The sequence below is a fragment of the Callorhinus ursinus genome, unplaced genomic scaffold (genome assembly GCF_003265705.2).
Source record: "Callorhinus ursinus isolate GAN/ISIS: 27379988/994484 unplaced genomic scaffold, GSC_fseal_2.0 scaffold72, whole genome shotgun sequence".
In the NCBI taxonomy this organism is placed as follows: Eukaryota; Metazoa; Chordata; class Mammalia; order Carnivora; family Otariidae; genus Callorhinus; species Callorhinus ursinus.
This window is the reverse complement of record NW_027397134.1, coordinates 81,335-97,210: the sequence shown is the minus strand read 5'-3', so window position 1 is coordinate 97,210 and position 15,876 is coordinate 81,335. Positions and strand designations below refer to the sequence as shown.

Sequence of the window (15,876 nt, the reverse complement as noted above, 5' to 3'; positions counted from 1 at the left end):
CCCTGAGCACCACACACAGCTACGGGGGAGGCTTGGGTCTGAACACCCGGGCCCCTCTTGCCAGAGTACCCCCATGGCAACCACGGAACCCAGCATTTATTAAGAATAACCCAGTGTTGGGGTGCCCGGGTGGCTCAGTCAGTGAAGCATCCGCCTTCGGCTTGGGTCATGATCCCTGGGTCCCGGGACCGAGCCCTGCATCGGGCTCCCTGCTCCGCAGGAAGCCTGCTTCTCCCTCACCCTCTGCCTGCCGCTCTGCCTACTTGTGCTCTATCTCTCTGTCAAATAAATAAAATCTTAAAAAAAAAAAATAGCGCAGTGTTTGGAGGCACTACTGCCCCTACCTTAAGTCAGAATCCCAGAGGCCCATCCAGGCAGAGGAGGCAAGTAGAGGACCCAGCACCACCCAAAGCAAGGCTGAGCGTAGACGCATGTGCACCCTTGCCTCCAGCCTAGCAGCCCTGCCTCCGCAGTGAGCACAGTGAGGAGCATCCCCGCCATCGAGGAAACAGACCATGGGGGGCGGGGGGTGCAGAGGAAGGAAATCTTTTCTGTATGAGGTCAAGCAAGGCAGAGGTTTAGGGAGACTTGTGCCCTCCTTACAATGATGCGAGAACAAGAATGCTGTCCCTCCTGCCCTCCAGCCAGGGTGGCCTCCGGTGACAACCAAGAAATGAGGCTCTGACTGGGTTCCCGCAGGAGGGAGGGTCGGGGCAGGGTAGGCCAGGGTGACAAGATGGACAGGTCGCTTCCTGGCTCCACGGTGGGATTCACACTGCAAAGGGCACACTTCCATCTGGCCTCATCTGATTCCTCCTCCTGCCTCACACTCCCTCAGAGGTCTTGGGTCTCCAGTTTCCAGGAGGAATGCAAACATGAGAGGTAAGTTTGTGCTAGGGCCCTAGAAAAGCCGAAACAAGGTCCGGGACGCGGGAAGCTGGACACCGGCTACCTTGCAAGCCAGCTGAACTTTCAGGTCAGCTTTGGCTTCCCAGCAAAACCCCCAGGGTTGCGGGTCTGGAACCAGAGGGAAAGTGAGCTGGTTGATGGACAGTTCTGCGTCCAGCCTGCACCCTGGGCAGGTGATAGGGGGACCTCGATGGCGGGGATGTTCCTCACTGTGCTCACTGCGGAGGCAGGGCTGCTAGGCTGGAGGCAAGGGTGCACATGCGTCTACGCTCGGCCTTGCTTTGGGTGGTGCTGGGTCCTCTACTTGCCTCCTCTGCCTGGATGGGCCTCTGGGATTCTGACTTAAGGTAGGGGCAGTAGTGCCTCCAAACACTGCGCTATTTTTTTTTTTTAAGATTTTATTTATTTGACAGAGAGATAGAGCACAAGTAGGCAGAGCGGCAGGCAGAGGGTGAGGGAGAAGCAGGCTTCCTGCGGAGCAGGGAGCCCGATGCGGGGCTCGGTCCCGGGACCCAGGGATCATGACCCAAGCCGAAGGCGGATGCTTCACTGACTGAGCCACCCGGGCACCCCAACACTGGGTTATTCTTAATAAATGCTGGGTTCCGTGGTTGCCATGGGGGTACTCTGGCAAGAGGGGCCCGGGTGTTCAGACCCAAGCCTCCCCCGTAGCTGTGTGTGGTGCTCAGGGCCCTACTCGTCTCTGCTGTAATGCAGAGTGCTCCAAAGGTAGAGCTCACAGACAAAATGAAAATCACCCAAAAACAACAGCTTCCTCTCCAAGGGGCCCAGGTTGGTGACATCTGGTGTACCTCCCCCAATGACTTATTTGTAGGCGAGGGTCCCCTTCTCTCCACCATTATCCCACCAGGGAGATGAAGTCCTTAAGAATTCTGGAGCTGGAAGGGTTCTCTCAACAACTGGATTTAGAAAGGCAAAGCACAGGGAGCCTGGGTGGCTCAGATGGTTAAGCGTCTGCCTTCGGCTCAGGTCATGATCCCAGGGTCCTGGGATCGAGTCCCACATTGGGCTCCCTGCTCAGCGGGGAGCCTGCTTCTCCCTCTCCTTCTCTCTCTCTCTCTCTGTCTCTCATGAATAAATAAATAAAATCTTTAAAAAAAAAAAAAAAGAAAGGCAAAGGACAGTTTGGGGGAAGACACAGTGTCCCGAAAAGATCTCAGTGTGAGTTTTGGAGGCTTAAAGAGGGAACCCTATGAAATCAGGAGAACAAACAGTAAAGAAATTAAACTCAGTGAGCAGTTATTTCTGGGAAGATGGACTTCTGGTTGCATGGATGGGCGGGGTACACAAGTGTGTTTACAGCTATTTGAAGGAAGAACCCCATAGTGATATTGTGGAGGTCGCAAATATACACCTACAGGATTAATTTTTTAAATGTCCTAATGCCACACAATGCCTCACTGCTATTTGTCAGAACTCCCTGACTCAAAAAGACCTATCTTTCTTTCCATATAGATGGAAGATAAAGTGCCGGGCCCTGGAAAACTGGTTTAAAAGATTTTAAAAACTCCTTTGTAGGTGATAAATAAATAAATAAATAAATAAATAAATAAATAAAACAAAAACTGATATTAGAGATACCTGTAAAGCATTTGAGTAAAAAGAATCATTTTCTAAGTGTGAAAGTGGAAAACAGCAATACTTATATGTTACACGACATGTAATATAAATATATCATTGCATCTAAACTAATAAATATCATAAGTACACATTTGATCTCCCTAAAAGTTTATATTATTAAGACGAGCCCAAAATCTTTATTCTCTCGCTGAGCAAATATTTTTTATTACAGCATTGGAAACTTGACTTAGATTTGGGTTCAGCTTACATTTGGGCATTAAGAAAAAATCTGGAGTATCTGGTACCTATGCTCTCATAATCTACTTTTTTTTAACTTAACGTACTTTAAATATACTACTATTTATGTCCACCAACATCCTTAAAATGGACTGGAAGTGGTAACTGTCACAGAGGAATTTCCATGAATACACGGATGCTCTTCCCCGGAAAAGGGGGGCTCTTTGCTTCTCTCACTGATGATGTTCTTGAAGATGCAGGACTTGCTTCCGCTTCTGGAATGCTCCCCATGTGCCTGTGCATGCACTTCGTGCTTTCCACGACTTCTCTCATTCACCCCTCACAACCCAGGGAGGTGGTCTGCGGGCGTCCCTGCTCTTGGCTGCAGACAAGGACAGGGGAGAAGGCTGCTTTGTTCTGGATTCTTGGGCAGAAGGAGGAGGAGGGAGGGCTGTGGGCAGAGGTGCGAGGGGAAGCCGGAGGATGGGGCAGGGGGAAGGGACAGTGTGGTGAGCGTCCCTGCAGAGGCCAGCAGAGCCAGAAACCCAAGGACCTGGGGTCAGAGGGACACAGAGCCCGGCGGCTGACGAGTGGCCCAGAGCCGTGGAGACGGCCTGGCTGTGCCCTGCACAGAGCCCTCCTCCGCCCTGGTGTCCTGAGTGCTGGGGACTTGGGGACAGTGCAGGCGGCACACTTGGACGCAGCGCACCTGGGGCAGAATATGAGAGACCCGGAGACCCGGCACTGATCGACGCCGGGGGGCGGGGGGTGCTCTCCTCCATCCGCCCTCCTGGCTCAGGCATGCAGGGTCCTGGGTCCTGTTCAGGGGACCTTGTCTGACCTCCCCTGCTGAGGACACCAGCACAGGCCGGTCACTTCCCTGGCTTCTCTGCCAACCTTTGTCCCAGCCTTTAAAACTTTCTCTCCCAGAGGTCCTGTGACACCGTCACTTTTCCTTCCCTTCCACCAGATGCGGCTGTACAGCCACCCGACAACAACCCGCATTTCTGATTCCGAGGTCCCGGGTGGACGAGGCAGAGAGGGCATCCGCTGAGTCCTCCCGGTTCTCCAGAGGCAAGTGGAGATCCGAGGGTTTGCCTGGGCCCTTTGACGTTATGGTGACAGTTTTGACTCCAATAGTTGTGGCCTGATGAGCACTCAGCGTGTGTCAGGCTCTTTTCACTGATTAGCTGCTGCTTCTTTTTTTAAAAAAGATTTTATTTATTTATTTATTTATTTACTTGAGAGAGAGAGAAGAGCGCATGCACACATGGAAGCTGGGGGGTGGGTAGGAGCAGAGGGGGATGGGGGGAAGAATTTCCAGCAGACTCCTCGCTGAGCATGGAGCCCAATGCGGGGCTCAATTTCACGACCCTTAGATCATGACCTGAGCTGAAACCAAGAGTCTGACACTCAACAAGTCGGACCACCCAGGTGCCCCTTCACCAATTAGCTTCTTCACCGCCCCCAGGCCCCTTGAAGTGAGTTCTTACCCTACATACCAGGAAATTGAGTCTCAGAGAGATGATGTGACCTGCCCAGAGTCACATAGCACATAAGTGGACAAGCTGTGATTCCAACTGAGGTTCCCAGATTCCAAATGCCAAAGACTTAACCACTATCTTGTCCCATTGCCTAAGGCCGTTGCTAATTATTGAATATCTACTATGTGCTGCACACCAGCCAAAGCTTGGAGAATACAGAGATGAGTAAGACAGACTCACTCTATGGATAGTTTGTCCTGTATCCACTCTCCTGGGAAACTTGTCCCCATGCGTCCCCTGCATCTAGCACAGAGCTTGGCACAGAGTAAGGCCTCAGTTAGTACGGAATAAATGAACTGCTCTTGGTTACACAAGCACTTTTTGCGGTCCATCCCAGGGAAAGTGGAGGACAGAGGATGTCCTGTGACCTCACATTTGTCCCATCCAGGCATCTGTTTGGGTCCTCATCTTTGGGTCTGTTGGCTCAACCACACTGGGCCACCCCAAAGGTCCCTTCTAGTCCTGGAGTACCACTGTCTGTAAGCCGGTGGTTCAGGATGATCTTTCCAGTGGCTTCTTCATTTTCTCCATGCTCTTTGGTTTCTTTGGAGCCTTAAACACGGTAGAGAATATGTATGGTGAGTTCTCTAGATGCTTTCCCCTGAAAAACACATTTAAGCCTTATATTTTACATCCAGTTTCAGGAGCTTCCTAGACCCTAAGTTAAGAGTCTCTGTTACTGGGCGCCTGGGTGGCTCAGTTGGTTAAGCGACTGCCTTCGGCTCAGGTCATGATCCTGGAGTCCCGGGATCGAGTCCCGCATCAGGCTCCCTGCTCGGCGGGGAGTCTGCTTCTCCCTCTGACCCTCTTCCCTCTCATGCTGTCTATCTCTCATTCTCTCTCTCTCAAATAAATAAAATTAAAAAAAAAAAAGAGTCTCTGTTACAGAGGATTCTTAAAAACCACAGACATCCCCAATCAACAGAATCACATCTCAAATGGTGCAATTTATTCACTCAGCAAATTCTTACAAATTCCCGCCATGTGCTGTGTGTCCTGCCGGGTCCTGGGAACCACAGGGAACAGCTGCAGCATGCAGGTGGGTCAGGAGGCAGCTCGTGGGAAGGAGTCCAGTCAGCAGCCTCTGGACTCGCAGGCCTCACCTGCAGAGGCTTCTGTAGATTCTCACCTCTCTGGGGTGCCTGGGCTTTTCTCCCTCCTGGCGCCTCTCATTAGAGTCCTCTAGAACAGGCTTATCCAAGATAAGCATGGATAATTCTGAATCTTCTCTGATGGGTAGCCATGTTCTCTAGTGCTTCTGCTCCAGAGGATAATTCCACAGGTGTGCAAACTCAGCTGCTCTTAGTGTTACAAGTTCAAAGCCACCCTCGCCCTAACTTCCTCAACAAAATGTCAGAAACATTTTCCTCCCCTTTTTGTTGCTAATAATAATAATGACAACAACCAATAATAACAAAAGATTTAGCCATTCATCAGGCCCATATGGATCGAGCACTTTGGGGGCACCTGGGAATGTGGGGTGAACAAGATGGCGTCTTTGGCTGAGGCGTGTGGGTGGGGCCAGGATGAGCTGATGCCTGCAAGTGCCAATCCGCATTTCACAGGGTCTGAAACTTCCCCAGTTTTGTGGACCGCTTTAAGGAAAAAATAAAAACTGCAAAAACAAATTTTGGTTCAAAAGTGACAACCTGCAGAGTTAAGAACACTTCAAAATATTGATGGCATCATAAACCCCAGAAAATAAGGTTTTCCTGTATTGCCTGCCATCCATATACCACTTGCTCCTGGTTTATTTATTTACGTATTTTGCTGGCATGGTCTTTGATTGCTTCTCCATAGGACAATGCTTTTTCTTTTTCTTTTTTTTTAAGATTTTTTATTTATTTATTTGAGAGAGAGAGAATGAGAGATAGCGTGAGAGGGAAGAGGGTCAGAGGGAGAAGCAGACTCCCCGCTGAGCAGGGAGCCCGATGTGGGACTCGACCCCGAGACTCCAGGATCATGACCTGAGCCGAAGGCAGTCGCCCAACCAACTGAGCCACCCAGGCGCCCTTTCTTTTTCTTTTTTTAAAATATTTTATTTATTTATTTGAAAGAGAGAGAGAGCACACGGGGGAGGGGAAGAAAGGAGAGAGGGAAAAGCAGACTCCCTGCTGAATGGAGAGCCGGACGGGGGCTGGGGTGGGTGGGTGGGGGAGCTCGATCCCACAGCCCTGAGATACGACCTGAGCCCAAATCAAGAGTTGGACACTTAACCTACTCCACGACCCAGGCACCCTGGGAGAGTGCTTTTTCTAGTATGTTTTGTAGAACAAGTAAAATAAATTTCAGTCTTTCCTCTAGCATGGAAGATAGAAATTTGTTCTTTCTTGGTGATAGTTTAGAAAATGATGTGTCATGTGTCATCAGTTGTGACACCATCTAGATTTTTGAGATTGTTGTCAAATCTGGGAAAGACTTTACTGAGCTTCTATCAGCATGTGATAATGTCCATAATCTGGGCACTTTGAGCTTTCTTTGTGAACTGATTAAATTTTTATACTCTTTGAAGTAAGGACACTCATTAACTAATTTGTCACCGATGTAAATTCATAAAGAGTTTTCTATTATCTCAATTTCTTGTGAAAGCAGTCAGAAACTTCTTGTATTCTTCAAGATGTTAAGATTTACTCCTCTTTCTAAATTTAGTTATCAAATAATCTGAGAACCCAATCTTTGATTCTATTTGCAATTTATCTCTTCTTCTTCATGAATGATCGCTTTTGATATGATACAAAAACTTTTTGTTATAATTCTCATTGTTTGGTGCATTTATAACTATATATGTTGCATTATTGAGTGTGTTCCAGTAGGAATGGATTACCAGCACAATTCTCCTGGCTCTACAATAACCTGAATGTCCTAACTGAGCACTCCAGCTTGTTCATTACAGGAAGTGGTCCGCAATCTTGCATATTTGGCGCCTGAAAGTTGGGGGGAAGAGGTGTTGGACAGGAAATGTTTTCTTCTGGTGATTATGGACACCCAAACCCACACACAAAACCACTACATATCCATTTTCTCCATCATTTCCTAAAAGGAAGACCATCTTAACTCATAAAGAGTAGGAAGGATGTGACTTCAGAAAAAAATAATCATAGCCCTTCCCAGGCAGGGACAGTTGGTAACTTCTGCCACTGGTTTATGGATTTGAGTCTTGTGTCCATTACCGCCTAGCTGTGTGACCTTGGGTAGGCCACCTGGCCTCTCTGCCTGCTTCTCAGGGTGGTTGGGAGGATTAAGTGATCTAATCCACGGAAAGCCCCCACTCAGCCGGCTCCAGGAGCTCCAGCAGCTGGGAGTGATCTTCGTCGTTATTCACAAGGCAACAGCGCCACCGAGTGGCTCTTCCTGTCGCCACGAGTGGCTCTTCGTCCCGCCTGCAGACAAGCCGCCTCCGCGCAACAATAATGAGACTTGGCGGGGCACCTTGTGCGGGGAGCGGGGAGGGGGCGGGGGCAAAGCTGAGGCAGAAGCAGGGAGAAAAGCCACAAATATTCATGGAGTCATGAATGAAGTTGGACCCTCACCTGACACTATATGCAAAAATTAATTCAAAATTGGTTAAATATCAAAACATAAGGCAAAACCCATAAAACTCTTAGAAGAAAACAGGGCAAAATTTTCATGACACTGGATTTGGCAATGATTTCTTGGATATGACAACAAAAGCACAGGCAATAGAATAAAAATAGATAAATGGAGGGCGCCTGGGTGGCTCAGTTGGTTAAGCGACTGCCTTCGGCTCAGGTCATGATCCTGGAGTCCCTGGATCGAGTCCCGCATCGGGCTCCCTGCTCAGCAGGGAGTCTGCTTCTCCCTCTGACCCTCCCCCCATCTCATGTGCTTTCTCTCTCATTCTCTCTGTCTCTCAAATAAATAAATAAAATCTTAAAAAAAAATAGATAAATGGACTCCATCAACATTTAAAATTTATATCCAGGGGCGCCTGGGTGGCTCAGTCGTTAAGCGTCTGCCTTCCGCTCAGGTCATGATCCCAGGGTCATGGGATTGAGCCCCACGTCGGGCTCCCTGCTCAGCGGGAAGCCTGCTTCTCCCTCTCCCACTCCCCCTGCTTGTGTTCCCTCTCTCACTGTGTCTCTCTCTGTCAAATAAATAAATAAAATCTTTAAAAATAAATAAATAAATAAATAAAATAAAATTTATATCCATCACAAAACACAATCAACAGAGTGAAAAAGGCAGCCTGTGGAATGGGAGAAAATATTTGCAAATCATTGATAAGGAGTTAATATCCAGGATATACAAAGAACTCTTACAACTCAAGAACAAAACATAAATGACAAAATTCAAAAATGGGCAAAAGACTTGACTAGACATCCCTTTAAAAACGATATACAAATGGCCAACAAACACATGAAAAATGCTCAACATTATTTTATTATTTTTTTAAAGTTATACATTTTTTAAAAGACTTTATTTATTTGAGAGAGTGCAAGAGACAGCAGGAGTGGTTGGTGGGGGGGAGAGGGAGAAGCAGGGTCCCTGCTGAGCAGGGAGGTCCATGTGGGGCTCAATCCCAGGATCCTGGGATCATGACCTGAGCTGAAGGCAGACCCTTAACTGCTTAACCGACTGAGCCACCCAGGGGCCCTGAAGATGCTCAACATTATTGATCATTAGAGAAATGCAAATCAAACCCACAGTGGTTGCCACTTCACATGCATTAGGATGGTTACCATCAAGAAACAAGAGAGAGTGTGGAGGAAGTGGGACCTCCGTGCACTGTTGGTGGGAGTGCGAAATGCTGCAGCCTCTATGGGAAACAGTGGAGTGGTTACTAGAATTAAAAATAGAATTGCCACATAATCTAGGAACTCTGCTTCTGGGTATATACCCAAAAGAATTGAAAGAAGGGTCCTGAAGAGATATTTGTACACCCATATTCATAGCACTATTATTCACTGTAAGCCAATATATGGAAGCCATCTAAATGTCCATCAACAGATGAATAATGGATAAAGAAAATGTGGCCTGTACATACAGTGGAATAATATCCAGCCTTAAAATGGAAGGAAATCCTGTCACATGTTACAACCCGGATAAACCTTGTGGACCTTATGTAAGTGAAAATAAGCCAGTCACAAAAGTACAGATACTGTATGAGTCCACTTATATGAGGCACCTAGGGTAGCCAAATTCACAGGGAGAGAAAATAGAATGATGGTTGCCAGAGGCAGTTTTGCAAGATGAAGTGAGTTTTGGAGATTGGACACGCAACAATGTGACTGTATTTAACACTACTGAGCTGTACAGTTAAAAAGGATTAAGATGGTAAATTTTATGTTACGTGTATTTTAGCACAATTTTAAAAAATTAAAGTGTCAGCACCACAAAAGACAACACAAAGCTAAAAGTCAAGACACAGACTTTAAGAAAAAATATTTGCAACTCATATGCAAATAAGCATATAGACTATATAAAGAATATTTTCCTATGAATAGAAAATGGTGGGGCACCTGGGTGACTCCGTTGTTTAAACATCTGACTCTTGATTTTGGCTCAGATCATGATCTCAGGGTCATGAGATCCAGTCCCGTGTCGAGCCCCACGTTGGGAATCCATGCTCAGCAGGGAGTCTGCTTGGAATTCTCTCTCTCCCTCTTCCTCAGCCACTCCTCCCTCTCAATAAATAAATAGAAAATGGTAGAAGATCAAGAAAGAAAGAGAAAAACAGAAAAATAAAACAAATGGTTAATAAATCTATGCGAATATACATAATCTCACTAATCGTTTGAGAAAAAGGAGGTAAAAAGAAAAATTATTTCTCAATCACCAATTTGACTAATTATGATTGATAATATTCTCTGTAATTAAGGATGTAGGTAAATAGGAACTCTCATATACTGATAGTGATGATATAAATCAGACTTCTTTTTTGGAACACAAATCTTTCATTTTTACCAAAGTATTAAATATCCATACTATTTCCTTACTATTCTATTTCTAGGACCAGTCATTAAAGAAAAAAATCTAGCTCATGTAACAACTGATGAATATACAGGTATGTCCCATTCAGTATTATTATAATAGCAAATAATCAATACCAATGTGAATGCTCCTCAGTGGATAAAGTATGATAAACCATCCTATGGAATAATGGTACAACTATTTACAAAAATGATCCATATGGCGGCGCCTGGGTGGCTCAGTCGTTAAGCGTCTACCTTTGGCTCAGGTCATGATCCCAGGGTCCTGGGATCGAGCCCCGCATCCGGCTCCCTGCTCCGCGGGAAGCCTGCTTTTCCCTCTCCCACTCCCCCTGCTTGTGTTCCCTCTCTCGTTTCTCTGTCAAATAAACAAATAAAATATTTTTTAAAAAATGATCCATATGTTTTGTGTAAAGTCTGGCTATGAGACAACACATAAAACCAGGCTGCCTTATTTAAATATATGTGTATGTTCATTTATAACTGGCATTTCTAGTGTGCACATACTCACCTATTAGAAATATTTTTATTTTCCAAAGCTTTGAAATCAAAGATGATCACTGTTTTATAGATGAGGTGGTTACTAGGTGAGGCAGAGCTGAGAGAGGCAATTCCTTCCAAATGGAAATCTCTGGAAACTGCAGAAAACAAGTGCAAAGTAGGGTAACCTTCATGGAGAACAGGGAATCAAACAAAGAATTTAGACCAAAGCTCTTTGCACACTGACTTGACCCCATTCCACTGACTTTCTAAATTGTACCCTCTTTCCTTACTGACACAGAGAAACAAAGGCAAAAATTCTAATCTGTGGTCACCTCATTAGACAAAATGGCCAGCTACTCATCTCCCTGTTGCAATACAACAGCCAAACAAAACAAAACAAAAAAACCCAAACAACAATAACAACAACAACAAAACCCCCCAAAACCCAACAACAACAAAAGAAACTATGAAAGCAAAAATCTGTAAAATTATGTTTCATTTAATAAATATTCTCAGAATCTCAGATAAGAGTTTAGGCCAAACAGACATGGATGAAGGCATGCACTGCCAGGAGGAAGATGACCTTGATGTTCACTGTGGTCCCTACACAAGGGCTTCTCAGATGTGTCCAACAGTTTCCTCTTGGGCTGCTTCCTCCTCTTTGCTCAGCCTGGGGCCTTTCTTTTGCAAACTGCAGAATAAGTCATAAGCCCCTTTGAGACAATCCAAATTCCTCAGGCTTATGCAAAGCAAAGGGAAATAAATAAATTATCCTAAAACATGAGAAATAGAATTCTTATTTCAACTGACAGCTGGCTGATCCTTGTCGATGCAGGAAAGATCACTATAAAGAGTGACTATAACCACTTGTAAGTGTTGGAAGAACCCCTGAGAACATACAGATGAATTTGATTATATAAAAATAGAAAACTTTTGCATGGCATAACATTCAATAAACAAAGTAAAAAAGATAAAGCACAAAACGGGAAAAATTTGTATCATATCACAAAGTTATGTTATATTTCCTAAGTATAAGGAAGAAAAGACTACCAACAGTTCCAGCAGAAATGCTAGAAGCATGAATAAACAGTTCAGATAAAAAAGAAGACAAATGACTCTTAACCTTGTTCAAAAAAGACAAATTCAAATGCAAATTACACTGAGATACTGCTTCTCTTCCACCAAAAATTGAAAAGTTTCATAATATACTATGTTAGTGTGGTTGTGCTGAAATAGGGTCTCCCATACATTATTACTCAGAAAGCATCATTCAGCCCAAAATGCAGGTGATTTTGGCAATACCTAGTAAAACTGCACAGGCGTTAACCCTTTGATTCAAGAATCTTCTCAAAATGTATCCCAAAGACATACTGGCGAAAATATGAAAAGATTTATATACATGATCAATTGTTGCAGTGTTGGGAAATTTAAAACATACTTCTAAACTCAAATGTCTACAAAAATAATAATAAAATTTGACAAAGCTTGGTAATAAATATTAAGGAAAATTCTAGAGATTAAAAACTGTGAGGTGCACCAAAAGCATTACTTTAAGGCAAATTTATAGCATTCATTATTGATATTAGAAAATCCAACTTAAGTTGGAAACTATGACGAGCACACTATGAATGTGCATACACTAGTTGTATCTTTCCACAATGCCAATTTATTCGATTATAAAACAAGGTTAACATAATTGCAAAGCAGGTTCAGGATTCCAAACTCAGTGACATTTCACTCCGCATTTAACTTGGCTTCACACAGGTCACACAGAGCAAAGCACAATACAAAGTCACAACCAACAAGCTAGAACAAGTGGTTAGAAGTTGACAAACCAAACACAAAGTCAGTCCGTGAGCATGCAGTTGTGATGAGGATCGGGTCTGGTATGGGTCAGCTCTGGGCATTTCCTGCTCATTCTGTTCAAGCCGTGGAAGGTCTCTGTTATATTCAGAGATCAATTACGCAGAGACTTTGGTGGTATTTGCCTTTCAAATGTAGTCAGACATGGAAGGGTCAGCATCTGGAAGGTCTGACCATTTACTGCCGAAGTCTTCCCATTTTAAGGGAGTTTAATCAGGCCTGGGACTTTGCTGGCCACTTCTGGTTCTAGTGATTATCATCAGCTCTATGTCCTTCCAGGCTCTTTTGGCTTTGCTAGTTATCAGTTCTGAGCGCCGCCATCCTGTGCTCGTTTCAGTGATGTCCGTACCTACCTGCAGGGCCCTGGGCAACTTACATCACAGCTTGACATGAGTGACTCCATCTCGCTCTCTACAGAACCAATAACAGAATAAACTCATAGAGTGACAGTGGAAGATACACAAATGAGAACAGATGTAATGAAATAGAAAATAGGGATGATAGAAATAAAGCTAAAAATTGGCTTTTTGAGAAAAGTAAAAACATTATTTAAAAAAAATTTTTTTAATTTTATTTATTTGACAGAGAGAGAGAGCACACAAGCAGGGGGAGCTGCAGAGGGAGAGGGAAAAGCAGGGAGCCTAATGTGGTGCTCATTGTGGGGCTCGTCATGGGGCTTGACCCCACAACCCTGGGATCATGACCTGGGACAAAGGCCGATGCTTAACCGACTGAGCCACCCAGGTGCCCCCAGATTAAGTCTTAAATGAGATTTATTAAGGAAAAAAGAAATCACAAAAAATTATATTAAGAATTAAAAAGAAGACATAACTATAGTTACAGCAGAGATAGAAAAGATAGCAAACGGATCTTAGGAACAAATTTACGCCAATACATTTGAAAAATGTGTACCAAATGTACAGAGTTCTAGAAAAACATCACTTTCCAAAACTGATTTGTGGAGAAATGTAAACTCTAGTTTTATAGCCATTGAATAAATTTAATCATAGCTTAAAAGCTTCCCTCTGTCTCTGTCCATCCATCCATCCATCTGTCTGTCTGTCTGTCTCTCTCTCTCTCACACACACACACAGCAGGTCCTATTGGTATTATTGGCTAAATACCAAAATTTCAATGGAGATATCATTCCAATCTTATTGAAGTATTTCCATGAAATAGTAAAAGGGGCTACTTTCCAATCCATTCTATGAGAACTCTGTGATCTTAATACCAAAATCAGACAAAGACTAAGTAGAAGAAAGGAGAACTATACGCCAGTCTTACTGTGGATTGCTGATATAAAAAATCAAAAGGAGAAGGCATTGACCTTGTCTTCAAGTCAAAGAACCCAACCCAACCCAAACCAAATCAGTTAGTGTGCAGTTCAAGACAACATGTCCTGAAGTGCTAAGTGTTGTGCATGGCGTTTAAAATATTAGATAAACAAAGACTAAGGTAGGAGGTGGCTGCTGGAGAAATTGTCATGAAGGAAGTGAGCTAGGAAATAAATGTTTTAGAAATAAATCTTCTTTTTAAAGATTTTTATTTATTTATTTGAGAGAGAGATAGTGAGAGAGAGCGAGAGAGCACAAAGGGAGAGGGAGAAGGAGAAGCAGACTCCCCGCTAAGCGGAGAGCCCGATGTAGGGCTCGATCCCAGGACCCTGAGATCATGACCTGAGCCAAAGGCAGATGCTTAACCCGACTGAGCCACCCAGGCACTGCAGAAATAAGTCTTTAAAAGCAATCTTTTTTTCTGTCCACAAGGAGGTAGAAATAGGGTACAGTACATGTGGGGAGCTTGGTATATGTGGGTAAAAGTGAAGAAATCTGCCTGCTTGGAACAGAAGATATATTGGGGGAAAATAGAAATAAGATAGGGGGAGAAGATAGGATTGCTTAATCACAATCAATCAAGATTGACTTGTTGAACACAGTCGTGGCTAGGGAAGGGACATTTGGAACTCTCACCTCAGCAGCTGACACACAGATCCATGGATGGTTGATGGATGGACAGACAAATAGACACACAGATGAAAGGATGGATTTCACATGTAACAACTCGTCCAGGCTGTTGGGAAGGAAAAATTTTAAAGTTTCAGTTAGGAGCACCTGGGTGGCTCAGTCGGTTAAGCAGCTGCCTTCAGCTCAGGTCACGATCCCAGAGTCCCGGGATCGAGTCCGGCATCGGGCTCCCTGCTCAGCAGGGAGTCTGCTTCTCCCTCTGACGCGCCCCCCTGTGCTCTCTCACACTCTCTCTCAAATAAATGAATAAAATCTTAAAAAAAAAATAAAGCTTCAGTTAGCCATAAATCTAACAGATTTGTCAGAAGCTAGATTTAGTGACATTAAAAGACATAAACCAGATGTCCATCGACAGATGAATGGATAAAGAAGAAGTGATATATACACACAATGGAATATTATGCAGCCATCAAAAGGAATGGGATCTTGCCATTTGCAATGACGTGGATGGAACTGGAGGGTGTTATGCTGAGTGAAATAAGTCAATCAGAGAAAGACATGTATCAGATGACCTCACTGATATGAGGAATTTTTAACCTCAGGAAACAAACTGAGGGTTGCAGGAGTGGTGGGGGGTGGGAGGGATGGGGTGGCTGGGTGATAGGCATTGGGGAGGGTATGTGCTATGGTGAGTGCTGTGAATTGTGCAAGACTGTTGAATCACAGATCTGTACTTCTGAAACAAATAATGCAATATATGTTAAGAAAAAAAAAAGAAGAAGATAGCAGGAGGGGAAGAATGAAGGGGAGTAAGTCGGAGGGGGAGACGAACCATGAGAGACGATGGACTCTGAAAAACAAACTGAGGGTTCTAGAGGGGAGGGGGGAGGGGGATGGGTTAGCCTGGTGATGGGTATTAAAGAGGGCACGTTCTGCATGGAGCACTGGGTGTTATGCACAAACAATGAATCATGGAACACTACATCCAAAACTAATGATGTAATGAATGGTGATTAACATAACAATAAAAAAATTTTAAAAAAATAAATAAAAGACATAAACCCACACCAGGCACACAGAACCCCTACATGAAGACCAAATGGGAACCAAATATTCTTTCCTTCAAGGCCATCACCAGCTTCCTCCTGTATTTTCCCTTATGCTTCTAAATTGATTTGTTCCTCTGAACTGTCCTAAAGAGCCCACCTGGCACAGGCGATACAGTTAACCCAGAGACCACAATCAAGTCTATGGGTAATGGGCAAATTTTCACATTTCTACCCTGTAACCTTTTTTTTCTCTTTAAATTTTTTATTGTTATGTTAATCACCATACATTACATCA

General features: G+C 44.3%; 1 protein-coding gene across 1 annotated transcript in view; it reads left to right on the top strand.

Moving 5' to 3' along the window:
- The first annotated feature begins 875 nt into the window (after positions 1 to 875).
- PIWIL3 (piwi like RNA-mediated gene silencing 3) overlaps positions 876 to 15,876 on the top strand; it is a 56,765-nt gene continuing 41,764 nt past the window's right edge. The window contains exon 1 of the mRNA XM_073886873.1: positions 876 to 882. Coding sequence (XP_073742974.1) covers positions 876 to 882 — 7 coding nt within the window. The remainder of the gene's footprint in view (positions 883 to 15,876) is intronic.